Genomic DNA, 17,461 nt, shown 5'->3' on the forward strand with positions numbered 1-17,461 from the left:
TTTGGATTCTCTCCGGACTCAGTAGTCTGAATCTCAGGATTGAAAATTTGGGTTCTTTGATTTGTGCAAAAGAATAGTGATCTTGATTTGTGTGAGATAGATTAGCATAATGAGTTAGTAGAGCACTGTTAGAGTCAGTTTGAATGGTCCGAATTGACTGGTCGTTAAACTCCGAATAGTGAGATTCGAAATATATCTCTAGTTTCAACACGTATTTGATACACAGAACTGTTGGCAATCCCACATCGGTGGGGGAAGTCAAAAAGTGTGGCTTTAAATATGATTACCTTACTGTTTGGGCCCAAAATAATATTTTGGGCCAAGTTAGGAGTTGTTCTCGGCCCAGTAATCTTCTTCTAGAATTATCATGGGCTGTCCAGTCAGGATCGGTCGAATCCTATTGCAGGACAGCTTGGTTTAAGATAAGGATGGAGTAGTTGAGACCTAGTGTAAAGAGGAGTCTTAAGAGGCTAAGGATGTTGAGACTTAGGAGATGAATCTAGTTTCATGATTGGCTGGGTTCAAAGCCTGTTTGGAGTTAGGATTGGTCGAAACCTAATCAAATTAGGTTGAGAAGTTCTAATTCGAGTATGATTTTAGCTAACACATCTTTAGTTTGAATAAACAGCACTATGAATGCAACCGACGACATCTTCAGTTTGGATACACAACACTGGAGCCGTAGAATCAACCGATCAAGGAGCACCTTCAGTTTGGATAAACAACACTGCTTCGAAACTGACTGGTTATTTATCCAAGTCTTGGTCGACAAAGATTTTCGAGTCCTTGTTAGTAGAGGTCATCTCATCAGCCTTTTTGGCGAAGTGAGGTGTTACCAGGTTATTACATTAGACACATTGAAAGTCGAATTTGATATTGAACTTCGTAGAACTAGCAGCCTTGTCTTCAGGCTCTAGAACCCGAAGGCCGAGATGTGTTCTTTCCTCGGCCTTAGTCGCAAGATCAAGAAGTTAGCAATGCACTCAACACGACATCAGCATATTTTACTCCCCGACCGAGCTCGGCCAACGAGTTGGTAGGCCTCGCACAACCGAAGGACCTAATTAACTTATTAATTACTCGGCCTGCGTACCACATAAGCTTGATAGTTTTTAGGGTCAACACTTACTCTAACTAATACCAAGGCCTTTTGTGGTAAAACCCCACACTTGATGGATTGGGCAGATGGTAAAGTTGGGGATAGTATCGATATTGTTAAAGTGGGGCCTCTTGGGCTCATCGATCTAAAAAAATTTCAACATGGTAATGTTTTTTTAATGATCTGAGACGTCTATCTTTTAGAACATCATTTATAGATTATTTTTGCAAAAATTAGACAAATCCAAAGAAAATAGACGAATACAGTTTGAAGAAAGAAAAAAAACTATAAACCCTTAATTCAACAATTATATGGTTTTAGACTAGGTGATTTTTAGTAGACATGATCTTTGAGGGATGACCTAAAAGATAGACGGTTCAAATCGCTGAAATACATTACGAAGTGAATTCCACAAAAACGCGTTTAAAAAATGGTGTAAAACAAATAGTGCCATAGATCGTTCCCATTTTAAATAAAATTTTTTTTTTTTTGTCGATTTCCATTTTAAATAACTAGATGTAACACAATTTGTAAATGGATTTGAAATAATCAACTCTATGTAAACGAATCATTTTCTCTTATTCAATTTAAGCTTGACGTGTCTCCATCGTTTACAAACAAATGCAAAAATTGTTTATCTTCCGCTAGATGATACAATATTCGTGACGTATTTATGAAGTCTTCCTTAAGTTTGCCAACTAAAAACTGTTAGCCAGAATGGTCCAGTACTAACACGTCATAAAGAAAGAAACTTTGAGTCTTGACCAGCAATTTCCTCAATAGTCTTTAGGGATTGTGTCGACTAACAATAGTAAGAAATGAATCTATCGTAAAAAGCAAAAGGAAACTTCACCAATAACCCGCACTACCAGTAAAAGCAAATAAAGAGAAACAACACCAATTCGGATCCTTTCCGAACCTTAGTATTCAGAGTCTAAAGATTGAAAATTTTGAGATCTTTGATTTGTGCGAAAGAATCAGAGCCTTTAATGTGTATGAGGTGGACTAGCATAATGAGTTAGTAGAGGATCGTTGGAATCAGTTTGAATGGTCCAAATTAACTAGTTATTGAACTCCGAATAATGAGATTCGAAATATATCTCTGGTTTCAACACGTATTCGACACACAAAACATACTAGAGAATTTCTGGACCATGTATGTATGCATAGAGCACAGTAAATCAAGTAGATGAAATTAGGCAGAGTCCACGTTTCAAACACGTAGAACCAACTAGGGTTAAACTGTTCCCTCGTTTCTAGAAGATTAGGTAAATTCTTTTAGCCATTTTTAGCAAACAAAAGCTTATTTGTATTTCCTTTTCTTCTAGAAGCCATCCAGCCGATTCACATGGTTTATATTCTAGTATATATGCAGGTCTTTTTGAAAAAGTATTCCCTTTTCCATTTATTTTTTTATTGTTATTCTTTTTTTTTATATTATATTTATAATTTTTCCATGATATTGATCGATAAAACTTTAGTAACATAATTCCAAGGCGACCCAAATCGACCTGGGAAGATATGGACTTTTGAGAGTATCAAAACAAGACAGCCTACGTCTCCTCACTAATATATATTAGGCCTTTACCCTATTTTTGCAAAGCCTTAACCAGAGTAAATTTACTCTTCATGTTTCGAAAATGATTCAGAATTCATGGTTTCATGTGGAGGCGAACGTGAAGGACGACATTTTTGACGCGGCGACGCAGCAGAAGAAGAAGAAGAAGAAGAAGAGCATTATGGATGTGTCTTCTTTCATGTTGTTTGAAGCAACTGGTGATTCTGAGGCTGATGCAATATCATCAGATGATCATCGAATTATTTGTGATGATGATCATCCCATGTTGTCTATGGCTGATGAAGACGATGCTCAATCGTGCAGCTGCGATTCGTTTGATCAAAACCCTAGTGCTGATGAGGTGCTCAATGATCTTGATGATCGTGATGACGACCATCGTTACGACGACAGGGAGGACGAGGAAGGAGAAGAAGAAGAGGAAGAAGAATGTTCATCAGTTGACAATCATCATCAAAGATGGAGTGGGGAAACTGTTGGGATGCCGTTGATGGGGGGACACCAGCTGAAATCAACTGCGTCTGTTGATTCGACGAAAGAGTTTGAGTTGTTGAATGAGGTGGAGAAGAGCAGGCTATTTTGGGAAACTTGCTTGGCCTCTTGAGACTTTGTTTGATTTCTGAGTCATCAAAATTTTCATCTTTGTTTTGTCTTTTGTTCTTCAAGAAGTGGAGTGGAAGGGGAAAACTAAGCTTGGATATAAAAAGCAGGTTTAAATTACAGAAGAATTTGTGTTTAAAAACTATTTCCTGTATTTCAAGTGTTATAGTTTGAGTCGAGGAAACAACCTCTTGCAAAGCAAGGGTAAGGCTGTATACGCTGCACATTCCTCCTCCGATCCTTACAAAGCGCGGAGCCTTGTTAGCTTGGAGTCAGTTGTTTTAGCAATTGTACATAACAGATTCAGATATATGAATACATAATTGCTCTCATATCTCTCTCTTTCTCTCTTTCTCTCCAATTCTATCAGAGTGGCAATGTTCTTATTCTGTTTTTATGACCATTATTGTTTTTTCAGTTTTATTTTTATTTTGTTTGATTGACATGTTCTTCTAACCACTTATATTACGTGAATGTTAACACGAGAATATTTTTCTTAAAATTCGTAAAAGAAGGAATTTAGTATATTGAACGTATAATCGCCCTTATTTTAATTTTAGTGTCCATTCATCTCTATTTCTATTTGGGTAACATATTTTGTTTGTTCATATTTTCTTTATAATTTATAAAACTTGGGGATTGTCCGAAATAGATGCTAACACGCGTGCATATTTTAAAAAATGAGAAAGTTAATGGAAGTTTCGCACACATAACGTTCAAAACTCCAATCAGAGTTGTCTTTAGTTGACACACTGTCGAAAATGCGCACTGGATTCTGATGGACATATGCAACTGAAAAAGCAGTGGTTTTCTGATGAGATTGCTTTCCACTTTCTTCAAAGTACAATATATGTTTAGAGGTCTAGTGGTAGATACAGTAGTTGTTCAACAAATCACATGTTCAAAAGAAAAAGCTAAATCCATATATTTGTTTAATTTTCTTTCTGGACATCCGTTTATGACGCATACCGCAATGCGGGATATACATTGCAGATATAGCGATAATTAGGTGAACCAGTCGAATATAAAGGATAAACAAGTGATGTACGCCATACATTGTTGTATGATAGAATTTTGCATAAAATGTGTTAAATTTCAAACGCACGAAAAGGTTTCACTTAGCATATTATGATAACAAGCGGAATTTCAGGCATTCAACAACAGACTTCCACAAACTATCCACAACATGACAGAGAGACTCGACTTCTGGCCACAAATCTTTCTAAAGAAATGCAAAGGTTAGAGTTCCTAACCGTTACGGTCCTAGTTCTACTACAAATCCAGCATAAGTTCAGCTCAAAGCTGAACCCTAACTTGCTAAACAAGTCACAATTCAAACCACAAGCAAGCTTTCCCAAGCTTGGTTCAACTAAATCATCTCACAAACCATTATATATACAGAAGAAACTTGACTGTGGAAAGCAAATTAAATCTCTAGGGAAAGTATGCTAAAATGAAGCACTAGTGAATCAGCCCCCGCTTATCTGTCCACTATCTCTATTTTATTCGTGTTTGAACTTGATGCTGACGAAGGGATCTCCATATGAACATTAGTTTCCTCAGCTCCCATACATTCCCAGATGGCACTTCCCCGTCACTCATAGTACTGAAGGCAGAGTTCCCATTTTTGCTATCACAAAATGATGTGCCAGAGTCCATGTTGAAGCTCAAGCAAGTTTGAGGGCTCAGATATTCCCCGTGCAACTCGCCTGTTGGTTGATCTGCCGGCACCAAGCTGTTTCCGGCAGTTTTGTTCTCCCCTAAGTGTCTTAACAAACACTCGGACTTCATCTTCATCTTCACTGCTGCGGATGGAGTGTGCGCTTTCTTCATAGTCTGATGTTGGGCCTTCTAATTCAGATACAGTATCCATTTCCTGTTGACTATCATCAGAGTCTTCGTCGGTTTGAAAGAGGGGTTAACCGGTCAATCTTAATCGTTGAGCACTACTAGAAAAAAGAACATCTTTTCTGATGTTCTAAATTACCTGAGTCATGTTTGGAGAGAAAACCATAGCAATATTTCGTGCATTCATTTTGTTCAATTCTTCTTCAACAACATCAACCATAAGATTGACTGCCCAGTTGAGCAGTGCGGCCTCAGTTGGCTTTAATTGCTTCACAAGCTTAACGGATTCCTCTTCTGTGTTGCACTGAAGAACTTCTTCCGGAGACAGTCCATCTAGTATTCCCGAAGGAAGTTCTCTAAACCAGGCTTTGATTAGGCCTGCCAAACAATGGACATTAATGTCATCAGGCACAATGCCCCTGTTTAATTGGCTTCTCACAAGCTCCTCGTGGCTGTTCTCGGGGTTTATACGAAATATTCCTTCTGCCTGAAACTTCCAAAGGGACTAGTAAGAAGACTGATAAGGATAAAAGAACCAAAATGCGGAAATTCACAAATGCACAAAAATTTTCTTACCTTCAATCCTTCTTGTGAGTATAATCTCTCCTGCATTAGCAAGAGAATAGTAGGGACACTATTCCCTTTTGAATCAAAAGACAGCTGCATTGACTCCGCTGAGACGCCAAACGCACTTGCACTGTAAAATTAGACGATTTACAAGTTAGACCATGCATCAAGCACAGGGAGATGAATTAGTATGGACTTCTTCCTTTTGTTACCTCAACCGGAACATCTAACTCCCCGTATAGCCTAACATTAGAACTTTTAGACACCTTGAAAAATAGGATACCTGAATACGATTATAATCCCATCTAGTCCTTGTAAGAATCGCGGGAAGCAAAATTGCAATAACCCAAAAATATCAAAGAAAGAACACACTCAATGTGATAAAATAGTTCGATTAAGTTTAAACCCTTGTCTAACACTACAATTTCTTCGAAACCAAGCATCTTCCCCGGCCTCAAAACCCCACATCAGAAGCATAAGGAGCTCATGGAATTGCGACCTACGTGGGTTAAGCCAATTGGCCAAGGAAATGCAGCTGCCCCTCGCACCCGAGTTGGAATCTATCTCCCCGTAAATTAGAGTAGTTTAGAACGTCGCCTTGTCAAAAGACAATGAGAGCTAACGAGCTCAAAACTCAAATGCAGTTTACTCTAATCATTCATCCACACTCACGAAGCACCTTGCTTTTAACTTTCTAAGATTTGAAGAACAGCATGGAGAACAATAATTCGAACATTCTAAGCAACACCCATGTCGGAATTCACAAATCTAGGACTACCCAAAAAACAAAAAACAAGAACTTTACTCACCTGGCACTGGGAACTCCGCCTGGATTCTCAACCTCGAACTCCACCGGAAGGCCCAGAAACCCATTGAATCGATCAAATGTGACATGGGTAAGGTGCTGGACCTTCGTGGGCCACCCGATATCCATGTTGTGGACGGCGGAGATGACTTCTTCGCCTCTTTCGACATGGCAGGCCACCATGGATCTCACAGCAACTAACAGAAGGGCTACCAGAGAGACCTGGTTCTGCTCTTCCTCTGAGCTCTTGTTCGCTCCTTTATCTCCTTCCCCATTTCCGCCACCTCCGCCTCCGCAACCGTCGGCCCTCGTCAGCATCACAAGCCCCTGTCATCTCCCTCTCTCTCTGTAAAAATTTTTGGGGGTCACTGAAATGCCAAGACTATTGCTGTTGGGTGAGAGAGAGAGAGAGAGAGAGTACAAGGCCTGGAGGGCCAAAGATAGTATAAGGCCATCTCCAACAAAGAATACCCAAAGGCTTCGTTTTAGCTTTGAGTACTTCAATAAATTAATATTTTAATAAATAACGTAGGATTATATTTTTCACTATCTTCAATCGAAGGCTAAATGATTATAGGGCCAAATATAGTCCTGTGACAAAAAATTATCTCCAACCGAGGATCAAATGATCATAGGTCAAACATAATTTATTATTTAAATTTAAAAACTACAGTAACTTAAATTTAAAAATTACAACTTATATTTAAAAACTACAACTTAAATTTAAATACTACAACAATTTAAATTTATAGGAAAAAATGAGATTTTTTTTTAAAAACTACAACAACTTAAGTTTCATGTTGTTAAATATATTTTTTTATGTTGTGTAATTTTTATGTTGTTTAATGTTATTTAATATTGTTTCATGTTGTTTCATGTTACTTAATGTTGTTTAATGACTTAGGCCACCTCCACCCCTGGGCTACGGGCTAAATTTCCCCCCCCCCCCCCCCCCCAAAACTCAATTCAACCCAAGGGAAAACTTTGGGCTAAATGCTAAATGGGGAATTGAGGCTAGATTCCGTCCAAAATTTAGCCCAAAAGTCGATGTGGGCCCCACGGAAGGGATTGCTTTTCAGCATTTGGGCGCCAAACGCAACCCACAATGACGCCTAACGCACGAGGCTTCCAACCGTCAGGGACCCACCCACGTGGGCTTGTCGACCACGTTTCGCATAAGCCCCAATGACTCCTTCCATCCAACAGTCGTGATCATCAGGCCATTGGTTAATCCAATGGCCTAGATTCAAATTTATTTTTTCTTTTTTTGTTTTTATATTTATATATTATTGAATCCAACGGCTGAGATCGAATATAATCAAATCGAACAGTAAAATAAAAGATCTAACGGCCCAAATTTAAATCCAACAGCTAAAATAATTAAAAAATGAAGCAAAGAGAAATTTAAATCCATCTCCTTCTTTTGCAAGGCCCCTAGGGAGAGATAAGCAAAAGGAAGCAACGGTTGGTGAAAGTTAAAAATTTGGTGTTGAATGGTTGGTGAAAGTTGAAAGCTTGCTTTGTGGAAAATTTAGTGATTTTTCAATATTTATCAAAATTTAAATATATTTTAGATTAAAATGTTCATAAAATTAATTTACGATAGTCTACATATTTATTTTAAAAAAATTAATTTAAGAAAAAAATTAGCCTAAGTTTATTCTTTAATAATTATGGGCTAAAATTTTAGGCCAGAAGGGTTGAAGTAGAAAAGTTGTTTCTAAGCTAAAAGTTAAATTTTCCGGGCTAAAAAATTTGGCTTTTAGCCTAGGGGTTAGAGATTGTCTTAGGAAGTTATAGGGAAAAAAATAGAATTAAAAAAATTAATTTAAGAAAAAAATTAGCCTAAGTTCATTCTTTAATAATTATGGGCTAAAATTTTAGGCCAGAAGGGTTGGAGTAGAAAAGTTGTTTCTAAGCTAAAAGCTAAATTTTCCGGGCTAAAAAATTTGGCTTTTAGCCCAGGGGTTAGAGATTGTCTTAGGAAGTTATAGGAGAAAAAAATAGAATTAAAAAAAATTAAAAAAAATTGTAAAAAAAAAAAATTCAAATATAACGGCTAGTTAACGTTAGCAACTAGCCGTTGCATTCAAACTTCGGCCCACCCCAGGGCTGGCTGGCTAGCTAGGTTGGGCAGCCGGTTGGTCCTTTAGTTCTTTTTTGTTTTGTGGGGTTCACGAGCCCTTTGTCCCGACCCTCAGTTAGAGACGATTTTCAGGCTATTTTTAACCTTCAGATTCTCTGAACCCTTGGATTAGAGATGACCTAAATCTCAGTCGCATGTGAGAGTGTGAGGGTAGCTTTGAATTACTTTGAAGAGACGGTGAGAGGGTTTTTGAAGTTCCAACTTGTTTTCAGAGTTCAAGGGGCCACTCGTTTCAAATTTTCACTTCATCTGCAGCGTTTGGTGACTTTGACCTCCTAATTGATAGTAATAACACTGGTGCCACTAGCTTTTGGTTTTTGTGGAAGCACAAATCTTGACTGAATTAATTGAAGTCAATGGTTAACAACTTGATATCACTTGTTTACATCACAATTTACAATGAAGCATTGAGAATAGGAGAAAACAGCCTTTAAATGTGTGTCTTGTATTTTTTGGTTGGTCGGAAAACTCTCCAATAAAGAGATGTAAATTATACATCTTGGGCGAAAAATGTAAATAAAAACTTAAATATACAGTATACTTTTGTTTTAGGAAATTGTTATTGGCACTCTAAAAATCTCATTCTATACTTCAAACTTTCTATATTTGGAAAGAAAAATACACTTGTGAAGAGTGTAGAATGAGATTTTTAGAGAGCCAATAACACTTCTCTTGTTTTATATCTATCAGTGATGGGTCCCGTCATCAAAAGAGAGAAAATTAAATAAGATATTAAATTTATATTTCTCTCATTGGAGTAGAACTCTCATCTACGTCTCCTAAAAGTGTAAAATATAATGTAAATACCGTTTTTGCATTTCTCTATTGAAGATACTTGAGTATCCGACCCAAAAAAAAGGAGATAATAGGATAAATTAGCAATACCCTCTACTTTTAGATCTGTTATATCAATTTGTTATATCGACTTTCAATTTGGTTTTGAATAGGCAAAAATATTCTATAGTTGGATAAAAGTAATTGATCGTAGGATCTCAAATAAAATGGAAAAGACATTTTATCATACGTCAATGTATAATATAAATTGTTTTTCAAGTGGTTTAAATTTAGAATTTGGATCTCATTCGGATTCAAATTGTAGGGATTCTAAGAACCCTCATATCTTAACCATTCATTGTGCATTATGCAATCAGAACTCATTTGACTTTTTTATTTAAAATTAAACATAAATAATATATGACGAAAACTGGCTACATGATATACGATGAACGGCTAGGAATGTGGGGATCCCTATGATCCCCACAAAGTGGATCCAGAAAGGATCCTCTTCCTTAAATTTACTCATTAATTTAAACAATACTTCATAATGTTTTAGAAATTATCCAACTTACATTTAGCCGCTAATTTTTTATTTTTTATTTTTAAAAAAATGGGACAATTGGTATCAAGCTACGGTTATTTATCCTTTCGAGGGCCAGGAAGATTCATAAAGGCATTTCAGCATCTCCTTAACCATAAGTTTGATTTCCACACCAACAACAAGTTCCGAACCCAAAACCTTCAATTTTTAATTTTAAAAAAACCTTGTACTCCACTCTTCTAGTTCATTTAGCCGCTAAATTGAGGTCAACGATACTTCGATAGTAATTATGACCAAAGGTTGAAGTCAAAATGTCATTTAACAGAAAAAATCATGGGGTTGGATTTGGGAAAGAAAACAATTCGAATTTGTGGTAGATCGGACCGTTGAGAAAGTGGCGGGCCCGCAAGTAACGACAGGTTTGATTTGTCCAAAGTGGAGGGGCTTTTTAGGCCATTCGCGTGAAGAAAATGGATTGGGCTTTTTGTTTTGTCTTCTACTTTCCCAATTATATTATATTAATTATTACCTTTCCAAAAAAATGTTTGGAATTTATTTGTGTAGGACACTTGGGGCCCAATGAAGGTCTTGGTTTCTTGAACATTTGATTTGAGAGCTCCATTGTTGTAATTTTAGTTTATTTAGTAATGCCCAGAGAGTATAAGTTAAAATGGTTGCGACGACAGAAATTTTTCAATGTGCTGAGAATAAAGTTTAATATATTAAGTGTTAAAATACAATTGGTTGAATTTTTTTTCCAGCTTCCATTCAATTGCATTATTACATTTTGTGTGCTAGACTTTCGACACACTGAAAAATCTCGCATGACAATTATATTTTCTACATAAAAGTTTTCTTTTTGGTGTTCTTCTACTTTTTAGTTTGGAAATTTTAAAATTTTTTGAAATTTGAATTGAAAAATAAAACACTTTGAAAACAGGAAATAATTTCACAAACTCATGGGCATTTTCCACTTTTGCACACCTATGTTCATGTATGTACGTTCATTCACTTGATTTATTCAATTAAGGCCTAGAAATAGAGAGGGGTGCGTAAGAGGAGACAATTATAATGGGAAATCAGTTCCCTTCAAAAAATTCATTAGCCCTTTAACTTTTCTTAGGGTAAATGGAAATTTCATTACCAAAAAAGGTACATTGTATATCAAGTAACTTGTAAAAGAGTAGCCTCGTCAAAGCTTTACTCAAGGAAAACCACATGAACAAAATCTGGGTAAAAGAAAAAGAGTACCACACATGTCAAAATAACAATCAACAAAACAACATTGATCGAAAGTCTCACAGTCATAAATCCATAAACTATAATGATCCAATATTCGTTCTTAAGAAGAGTTCACAAAAACAAAAGTATAAGCTCTATTTCACGTAGGTTATTCTCTAGTTGACCAAGTTGTGCCACAGTTCATGACAGGCAATGCCATTGACCACCACCGTCTATAGCTAATAGAATAGTAGTTTGAGCGCACAAGTCAAAGAAATCTCTGAACAGTAGACTAATTCAAACAAAAAATATACTTCTTCTAATCATGCTATTAGCAATCTTCCTGAGTTTGGTTCCAAATTATTGGTGAGATAAATGTTTGTTAATCGGGAATAATATTTCTTAATCATGTTTTGGAGAATTGTCAAGCTTTTACAACTACTCACGATTCATGTTTTTTGTCCACAATGTATAAGTCAACTATCCTTTTTCCATTGCTAACAGAGTTAACCTTATAATCCTTTATATTAAGGGTTCTTTAGATATAGACCCTTGAAACTCCTATTTTCCAAATAAAAACCCATCTAAATTTAAACATTAAAATAAAACCCAAATTTCAAATAGCCTACCATGTAGACAAATATATGACCAACTATTACAATACAATTACAACTTATGCCATAGAATCCTAATTTGGTCAATAAATGTTATTACTCATCCTAATTATGATGAGCAATTAAATCCATATGGATATTTTACCTTTCTTGTATCATAAATATTAGCAACATATATAAATTAATTTACCAAATTTAAAAGAGAAAGACAATCTTGTACGGAAAAAATAATATTGTTTGAATTATGTAATTACCTACATACAAATTAATTTACCTACTTATAAAATATTATACTAATAAACCTGCATTTTGAATCATGTAATTACCTACATACAAATATTATACTAATTTACCTACTTATTAATATTATACTAATTTACCTACTTATTAATATTATACTAATTTACCTACTTATTAATATTATACTAATTTACCTACTTATTAATATTATACTAATTTACCTACTTATTAATATTATACTAATTTACCTACTTATTAATTTATACTAATTTACCTACTTATTAATATTATATTAATTTACCTACTTATTAATATTATACTAATTTACCTACTTATTAATATTATACTAATTTACCTACATTTAAATTAATTTACGTATTCCAAAAAAAAAAATTAGTGATATTAGATAATTTTCAAATGTTGTGGGTTTGTGCTTGTAGGCAATTAAATAAACTTTTAATCTAATGCACATAAATCATGTAGGTAAATTAGACCATTTTGAAAGTAAACTAGACCCTTTAAATTTTGGTTTGATGTAATAGGTAAATTAGACTATTTTGTAGGTAAGAATTGTGCGGAACATATAGCTTTTGTTTTGTGTATTAGGGATTGGAATATTAGCCGAAGCTGTTTTAGGTTTATTGTTGTGTTGGTAGGTAAATTAACTTATATATGTAATGCACAAAATTATGAAATTAGTATTATTATTTTTCAATTGGCACTTTATAACAATTTGAAAGTTAATACATTGAATATACAACGAATGGCATGAATTATTTTGTAAAATATATAAAATTAATTAAATGGATATAACAAGTAACTTATCCAAAAACCCCATCCAATTATTAATAGGGGTAGTTTAGGCATTTGAAAAATACACAATTTGAAAAGTCAAACTTAATTAAAGAATTTGTTTAATTGGAGGCTAGTCAATGAGTTTTATTCAAGAAAACAAAAAGAGATGAGTTTTAGTAGAGGAAAATATAGTTTCAAGGGGTAATATCAAATTTTCAGTTATATTAATCATGTTTCCGCTAAATCATGCATGATTTTCGTCTTATGAAATATTATGCAGATAATTTAAAAAATTAAAAGCAAAGAAAACAATAGTTTTCGGCACAAAATATAAGGGATACCACATTCGAGTACTATTCTTCCGGCTGGTTTCTTGCAGATGATGACCGACCAGATTAAACTAGTGTATATATATGTATAACACGCGACTTTCACGGCTTTAAAACTGCGTAGTCATTAATTATCCTAGGTTAATCTTGCATTAGACCTTAAAAAGTCAAGCTCAACAAGCTTAGATGGATGAACTTCAAGAAGAGAGGAAAGTTGACCATAATACTTACGACTAAGAGAAATAGCTACCACATTAGCACGATAGGATGATACTCGATCATATAGTTGTACTCATTGATTAGCTCTTGGGGTGCAACTCGAGCGGGTTGAGCTGGTTGGAAGATCAACACAATCCTGACCCAACTTTTACAATTCGGGCTTGGGTTCGGGTTCGGTTTTATTCGGGTTCATTTGGGCTCGGGTTTAATTGGGTTAGGGTTTATTTGGGTTGGGTTTGGGTTGCCCAACTTTTTCAAGTTTTATCTTGTAACAACTTAGTTCCCAAGAATTCCTAAAAAAAAAAAATTAAACTAAGTTGCATCAAAGCTAGCTTACTCTAATTTCATAAATCAATCTACTATAAAGCTTTAGGATTTAGAGACTACAAATATGGGCTGACTAATCAAAGTCTCTTATTCCCTAAAAGTTTAAGTAACTATAAAAGGGTAATTTATTAAAAAAAAAAATAGAAAGGGTGTTGGTTTTTGGACTTGGCACACTTGGGATGTAGTATGAGCATTAATTGATATGGGTTACAATCTGGTTAGATTGGGTTTGGTTAGTCGGATTAGGTTGGGTTGGGGATGAACGGGCAAATGATCAACCCAACTCAACCCAATCAATGAACGGGTAGAAATTGGGTTGGGTTCGGATGGGTTATAACTAAAAAAAAACCCGCTTGTTCGGGTTTAAAGTCGAGTTGGACATGGGCGGTTTCGGATTGGCCCAACCCAAGTTGCACCCCTAATTAGCTCCATCCATCTCCGTTGTCTCAGATTAAGATCTTTCTGATCAAATAGTTACTTCAAGCTCTTGTGATCAATAAAGAAACTGAGTTTAGCCTTTGTGTTTTGTATTTTGGCAGAACTCAATCCTCATTATTTTTATTTGCGAAGGGAAGTAAACACGCATTAGCATTTCGTTACTAAGCCAAAATGCAGTTAATTAACTTGATTAAACACATAACTAATAATGCAGATTCAGAACGAATAAAAATATGGTAATTATTGAGTCAACCACATATTTTTTAGAATAAGTGTAGTTGTTTTTTTAAATGACATCAAATATTTAGTTAAATGCATCTCACTTGGAGTCAGACAGAAAGTCGCCCATAAAAGGAACAGTATGGTTTTGTACAATGCATTATCGATTGGAAACCTTAGAAGTTTACGAGATGAAGGTTAATATTCTCTTACTCATCTGTGTAGTTTCCGGCATTCTCGTGGCCTGCGAAGGAGGCCAGCTGAGGAAGTGTTTCTACGAAAAGACCTGTCCTTCGGCCGAGAATATTGTCAGAGATGTCACCTGGAACCATGTCTCTAGTAATCCCAGATTGCCTGCAAAGCTATTGAGAATGCATTTCCACGACTGTTTTGTCAGGGTAAGCTATTCATATATGCATGCTTGTATGTGATGAGCTATCCTTAAAAACGTACTTAGAGCAGTAATATCGTTTGTAAGAAAATAATTGTACTGTACATGTTCATGACCTCATATATATGCATGCATGTGTGCTTGCTTAGATACATGCAGCCACCACCCAAAATGTTTCTGAACTGAAGCTTATAATTTGAAATGAGTAACAATTTTATGCCGCTAGTCGTCTAACTTGCTTGACCAAATGCATGGAATCTCCTGCAGGGTTGTGATGGCTCAATTTTGTTGAATTCAACAGCAAACAACACGGCTGAGAAGGCAGCAGTTCCAAACTTAACCTTGTCAGGTTTTGATGTCATCGACGATATCAAAGAAAATCTAGAGCGGAAGTGTCCAGGAGTTGTCTCTTGTGCTGACATCTTGGCTTTGGCTGCTAGGGACTCCGTTTCGTTCCAAGTAATTTACTGATTAGAAATGGGACTAATTTGTTTTACGTCATAAAATACTTTCAATAATAAGATTGTGCTCCAGCCGACCTCACTTAGTGGGATAAGACTTTGTTGTTGTATTAAGATTGCACTCATGTATGTGTGGTATGTATAACTTTTGCAGTACAATAAATCGATGTGGGAAGTGCTCACGGGGAGAAGAGACGGCACAATTTCTCTAGTTAGGGAGGCCTTGATTAACATTCCGGCACCTAGGTTCAATTTCACCCAACTCAAACAGAGTTTTGCCAGCAAGAATCTTACCGTGCATGACCTTGTGGTTTTATCAGGTACATTTACTGGCAAATTAATGTGGTATTCTCCGTGCAGGACGTCACGCTCACGTCTTACACGTTGAGAAAACTTTATTTCTACTAAATATTCTTCAACTTTGATTCCATTTACATATATTGTTCGTTTTAAGTTTCGATTTTAGGCGTTTAGTATTGATCAGATTTTGGGCTTTAAACCTATCATCCAAGTAACCAATCCGAGACTAGAAATTAGAAACCTAAATACTAAGCTCGACAAGGTGATTTTACACCCACAAACAGCCAACCATGTCAATAAATGAGATCAAAGTTGAAGAAAAATAGAAGCGAGGTTAAAAACACGGCGTCCTGCACAGATCACGACTGCAAATTCCTAATTAAGGGGATACATAACTGACCAATCTTACATACAATTACGTAGGTGGACACACAATTGGAGTAGGCGGCTGCCCAACCTTCAGCAACAGGCTCTACAACTTCACCGGAAAGGGTGATCAGGACCCTTCTTTGGATGCAACCTATGCTGCATTCCTGAAGACCAAATGCCGAAGCCTCAACGACACTACAACATTCGTGGAAATGGATCCCGGGAGCGCTCGAAACTTTGACAGCAGCTACTACACCGTCGTCAAGCAGCACAAGGGTCTCTTCCAATCTGATGTAGCCCTTTTAACAAACAAGGGTGCCAGCAATATCGTCACAGAATTGGAGGACCGTAACAAGTTCTTCACGGAGTTTGCACAGTCAATGAAAAGGATGGGAGCCGTTGAGGTCCTTACAGGCACGTCCGGCCAGATCAGGAAGAAATGTTGGGCTGTGAATTCCAGTTAATCAAATTATCGGTTGTAGCCATGAATAATGTACGTAGCCTGTGGGCTTTTTACCAATCACTCATTGTTTCTCAAGCAATGTACTCCGTTACCTAATGTTTTCAACTTGTGATTAATCTTTGAACAACTCATAAACCAGATTAAGAATCGACAGACATTCATTACCAAGTTCGCTGACACGCCTAAAATTAGGCTAATGACGATGAGAAAAGACATTACACTTGATCTTCGCCAAAGGCACGAAAAATTTTAAAAACATGTCCTTCACCACGAAGAACTTGATAAGGAAGTTGTAGGAAACGACACGTAGTTCACCATGCGAGCTCTCTCAGTCTCCGCTTTGGCTGAGAGCTTCATCATATATTGCTTGAATGGAGATGCTGGGAAACTGAGATTTTGTGACTTGTGGGGACGAAAATCGAAAAGGTTATTTTGGGAACTCGATGGAAAGTGACCGAGGTGGATTATCTGAGTATCTGAGAGTGAGAGTGGGTCGGTTGTGATTTGCAGAAAAAGAAGAAGAATGAGGAAGAAGACGAGGCAAAAGTATTATAAAGTATTTTAGAGATTTAACTTAATTAGAGATTTGATTTAAGGGATAACTTGATATAGATCCAATTTTGTGAGCCATTAGTAGAATTAGTCCACTTCATTGAAATAGGTCCAATAATTAAGATTCCACATATACTTATTTGTGGTTTGTACCATATTTACCCCTTAGATTTACGAATTGTTATAAATACACAAAATTTCTTAATTATGGGATTATTTGTTGTTTAACTAATCCCTTAATTGTAGGATTAGTTATAGCCATATAATCACCTCAACCCTAGTTCGTTTCATCCCACCTTTTTTCCTTCTTCCAAACAATTCCCTCTATCAATCCTCCTCTTTTTTGTCTCTTCTTTTCATGGGTGATATTTTTGTGTTCTTCCCTCCAAATTCGTTCCTTTAATGGAGGTATATTATATCATATTTATATTTCTATGTTCCGCCATGTAAGTTCCTAACATTTTTCTTCCTATACAATAGGTAGTTTATTTTTATTTTGCAGGTAGATTATATTTGCTTTGTAGGTATAAAGCATTTTTCTTCCTATACAATAGGTAGGTAGTT

At 35.9% G+C, this 17,461-nt stretch overlaps 2 protein-coding genes across 3 annotated transcripts; one reads left to right on the forward strand and one right to left on the reverse strand.

Annotated features, from left to right (window-relative positions):
- Nucleotides 1–4,401: 4,401 nt before the first annotated feature.
- On the reverse strand, nt 4,402–6,952 carry LOC125477965 (rho GTPase-activating protein 2-like). 2 transcript variants are annotated; one of them, XM_048585503.1, is made up of 4 exons: nt 6,500–6,951; nt 5,700–5,820; nt 5,263–5,610; nt 4,402–5,151 (listed from the first exon to the last, which is right to left on the reverse strand). In XM_048585503.1, exons 1-4 carry the CDS (start codon nt 6,811–6,813, stop codon nt 4,909–4,911), a joined length of 1,026 nt encoding a protein of 341 aa, XP_048441460.1. In that variant the 5' UTR covers nt 6,814–6,951; the 3' UTR covers nt 4,402–4,908. The 2 variants fall into 2 exon arrangements, with proteins under 2 accessions (XP_048441460.1, XP_048441461.1); XM_048585504.1 differs by having other exon boundaries at nt 4,997–5,158; nt 6,500–6,952.
- A 7,600-nt stretch (nt 6,953–14,552) lies between these two features.
- On the forward strand, nt 14,553–16,346 carry LOC125477993 (peroxidase 3-like). The gene is made up of 4 exons (XM_048585571.1): nt 14,553–14,759; nt 15,020–15,211; nt 15,368–15,533; nt 15,937–16,346. The coding sequence occupies exons 1-4, from the start codon at nt 14,553–14,555 to the stop codon at nt 16,344–16,346; spliced, it is 975 nt and encodes a 324-aa protein (XP_048441528.1).
- The last annotated feature ends 1,115 nt before the right edge of the window (nt 16,347–17,461 follow it).

This window comes from the organism of the source record quoted next, unplaced genomic scaffold, assembly GCF_019419815.1.
Source record: "Pyrus x bretschneideri cultivar Hongxiangsu unplaced genomic scaffold, Pyrus_bretschneideri_v1 Contig23, whole genome shotgun sequence".
NCBI lineage: Eukaryota > Viridiplantae > Streptophyta > Magnoliopsida > Rosales > Rosaceae > Pyrus > Pyrus x bretschneideri.

Bases quoted from the DNA above. Each gene is read 5' to 3' on its own strand.
- LOC125477965 (XM_048585503.1), bottom strand. From the start codon at position 6,813: ATGCTGACGAGGGCCGACGGTTGCGGAGGCGGAGGTGGCGGAAATGGG. The intron at 5,611-5,699 runs GTAAGAAAATTT...TGGAAGTTTCAG, and splicing joins ACTCACAAGAAGGATTGAAG to GCAGAAGGAATATTTCGTAT. The intron at 5,152-5,262 runs GTAATTTAGAAC...GATAGTCAACAG, and splicing joins TCTCTCCAAACATGACTCAG to GAAATGGATACTGTATCTGA.
- LOC125477993 (XM_048585571.1), top strand. From the start codon at position 14,553: ATGAAGGTTAATATTCTCTTACTCATCTGTGTAGTTTCCGGCATTCTC. The intron at 14,760-15,019 runs GTAAGCTATTCA...AATCTCCTGCAG, and splicing joins TCCACGACTGTTTTGTCAGG to GGTTGTGATGGCTCAATTTT. The intron at 15,534-15,936 runs GTACATTTACTG...ACAATTACGTAG, and splicing joins TGACCTTGTGGTTTTATCAG to GTGGACACACAATTGGAGTA.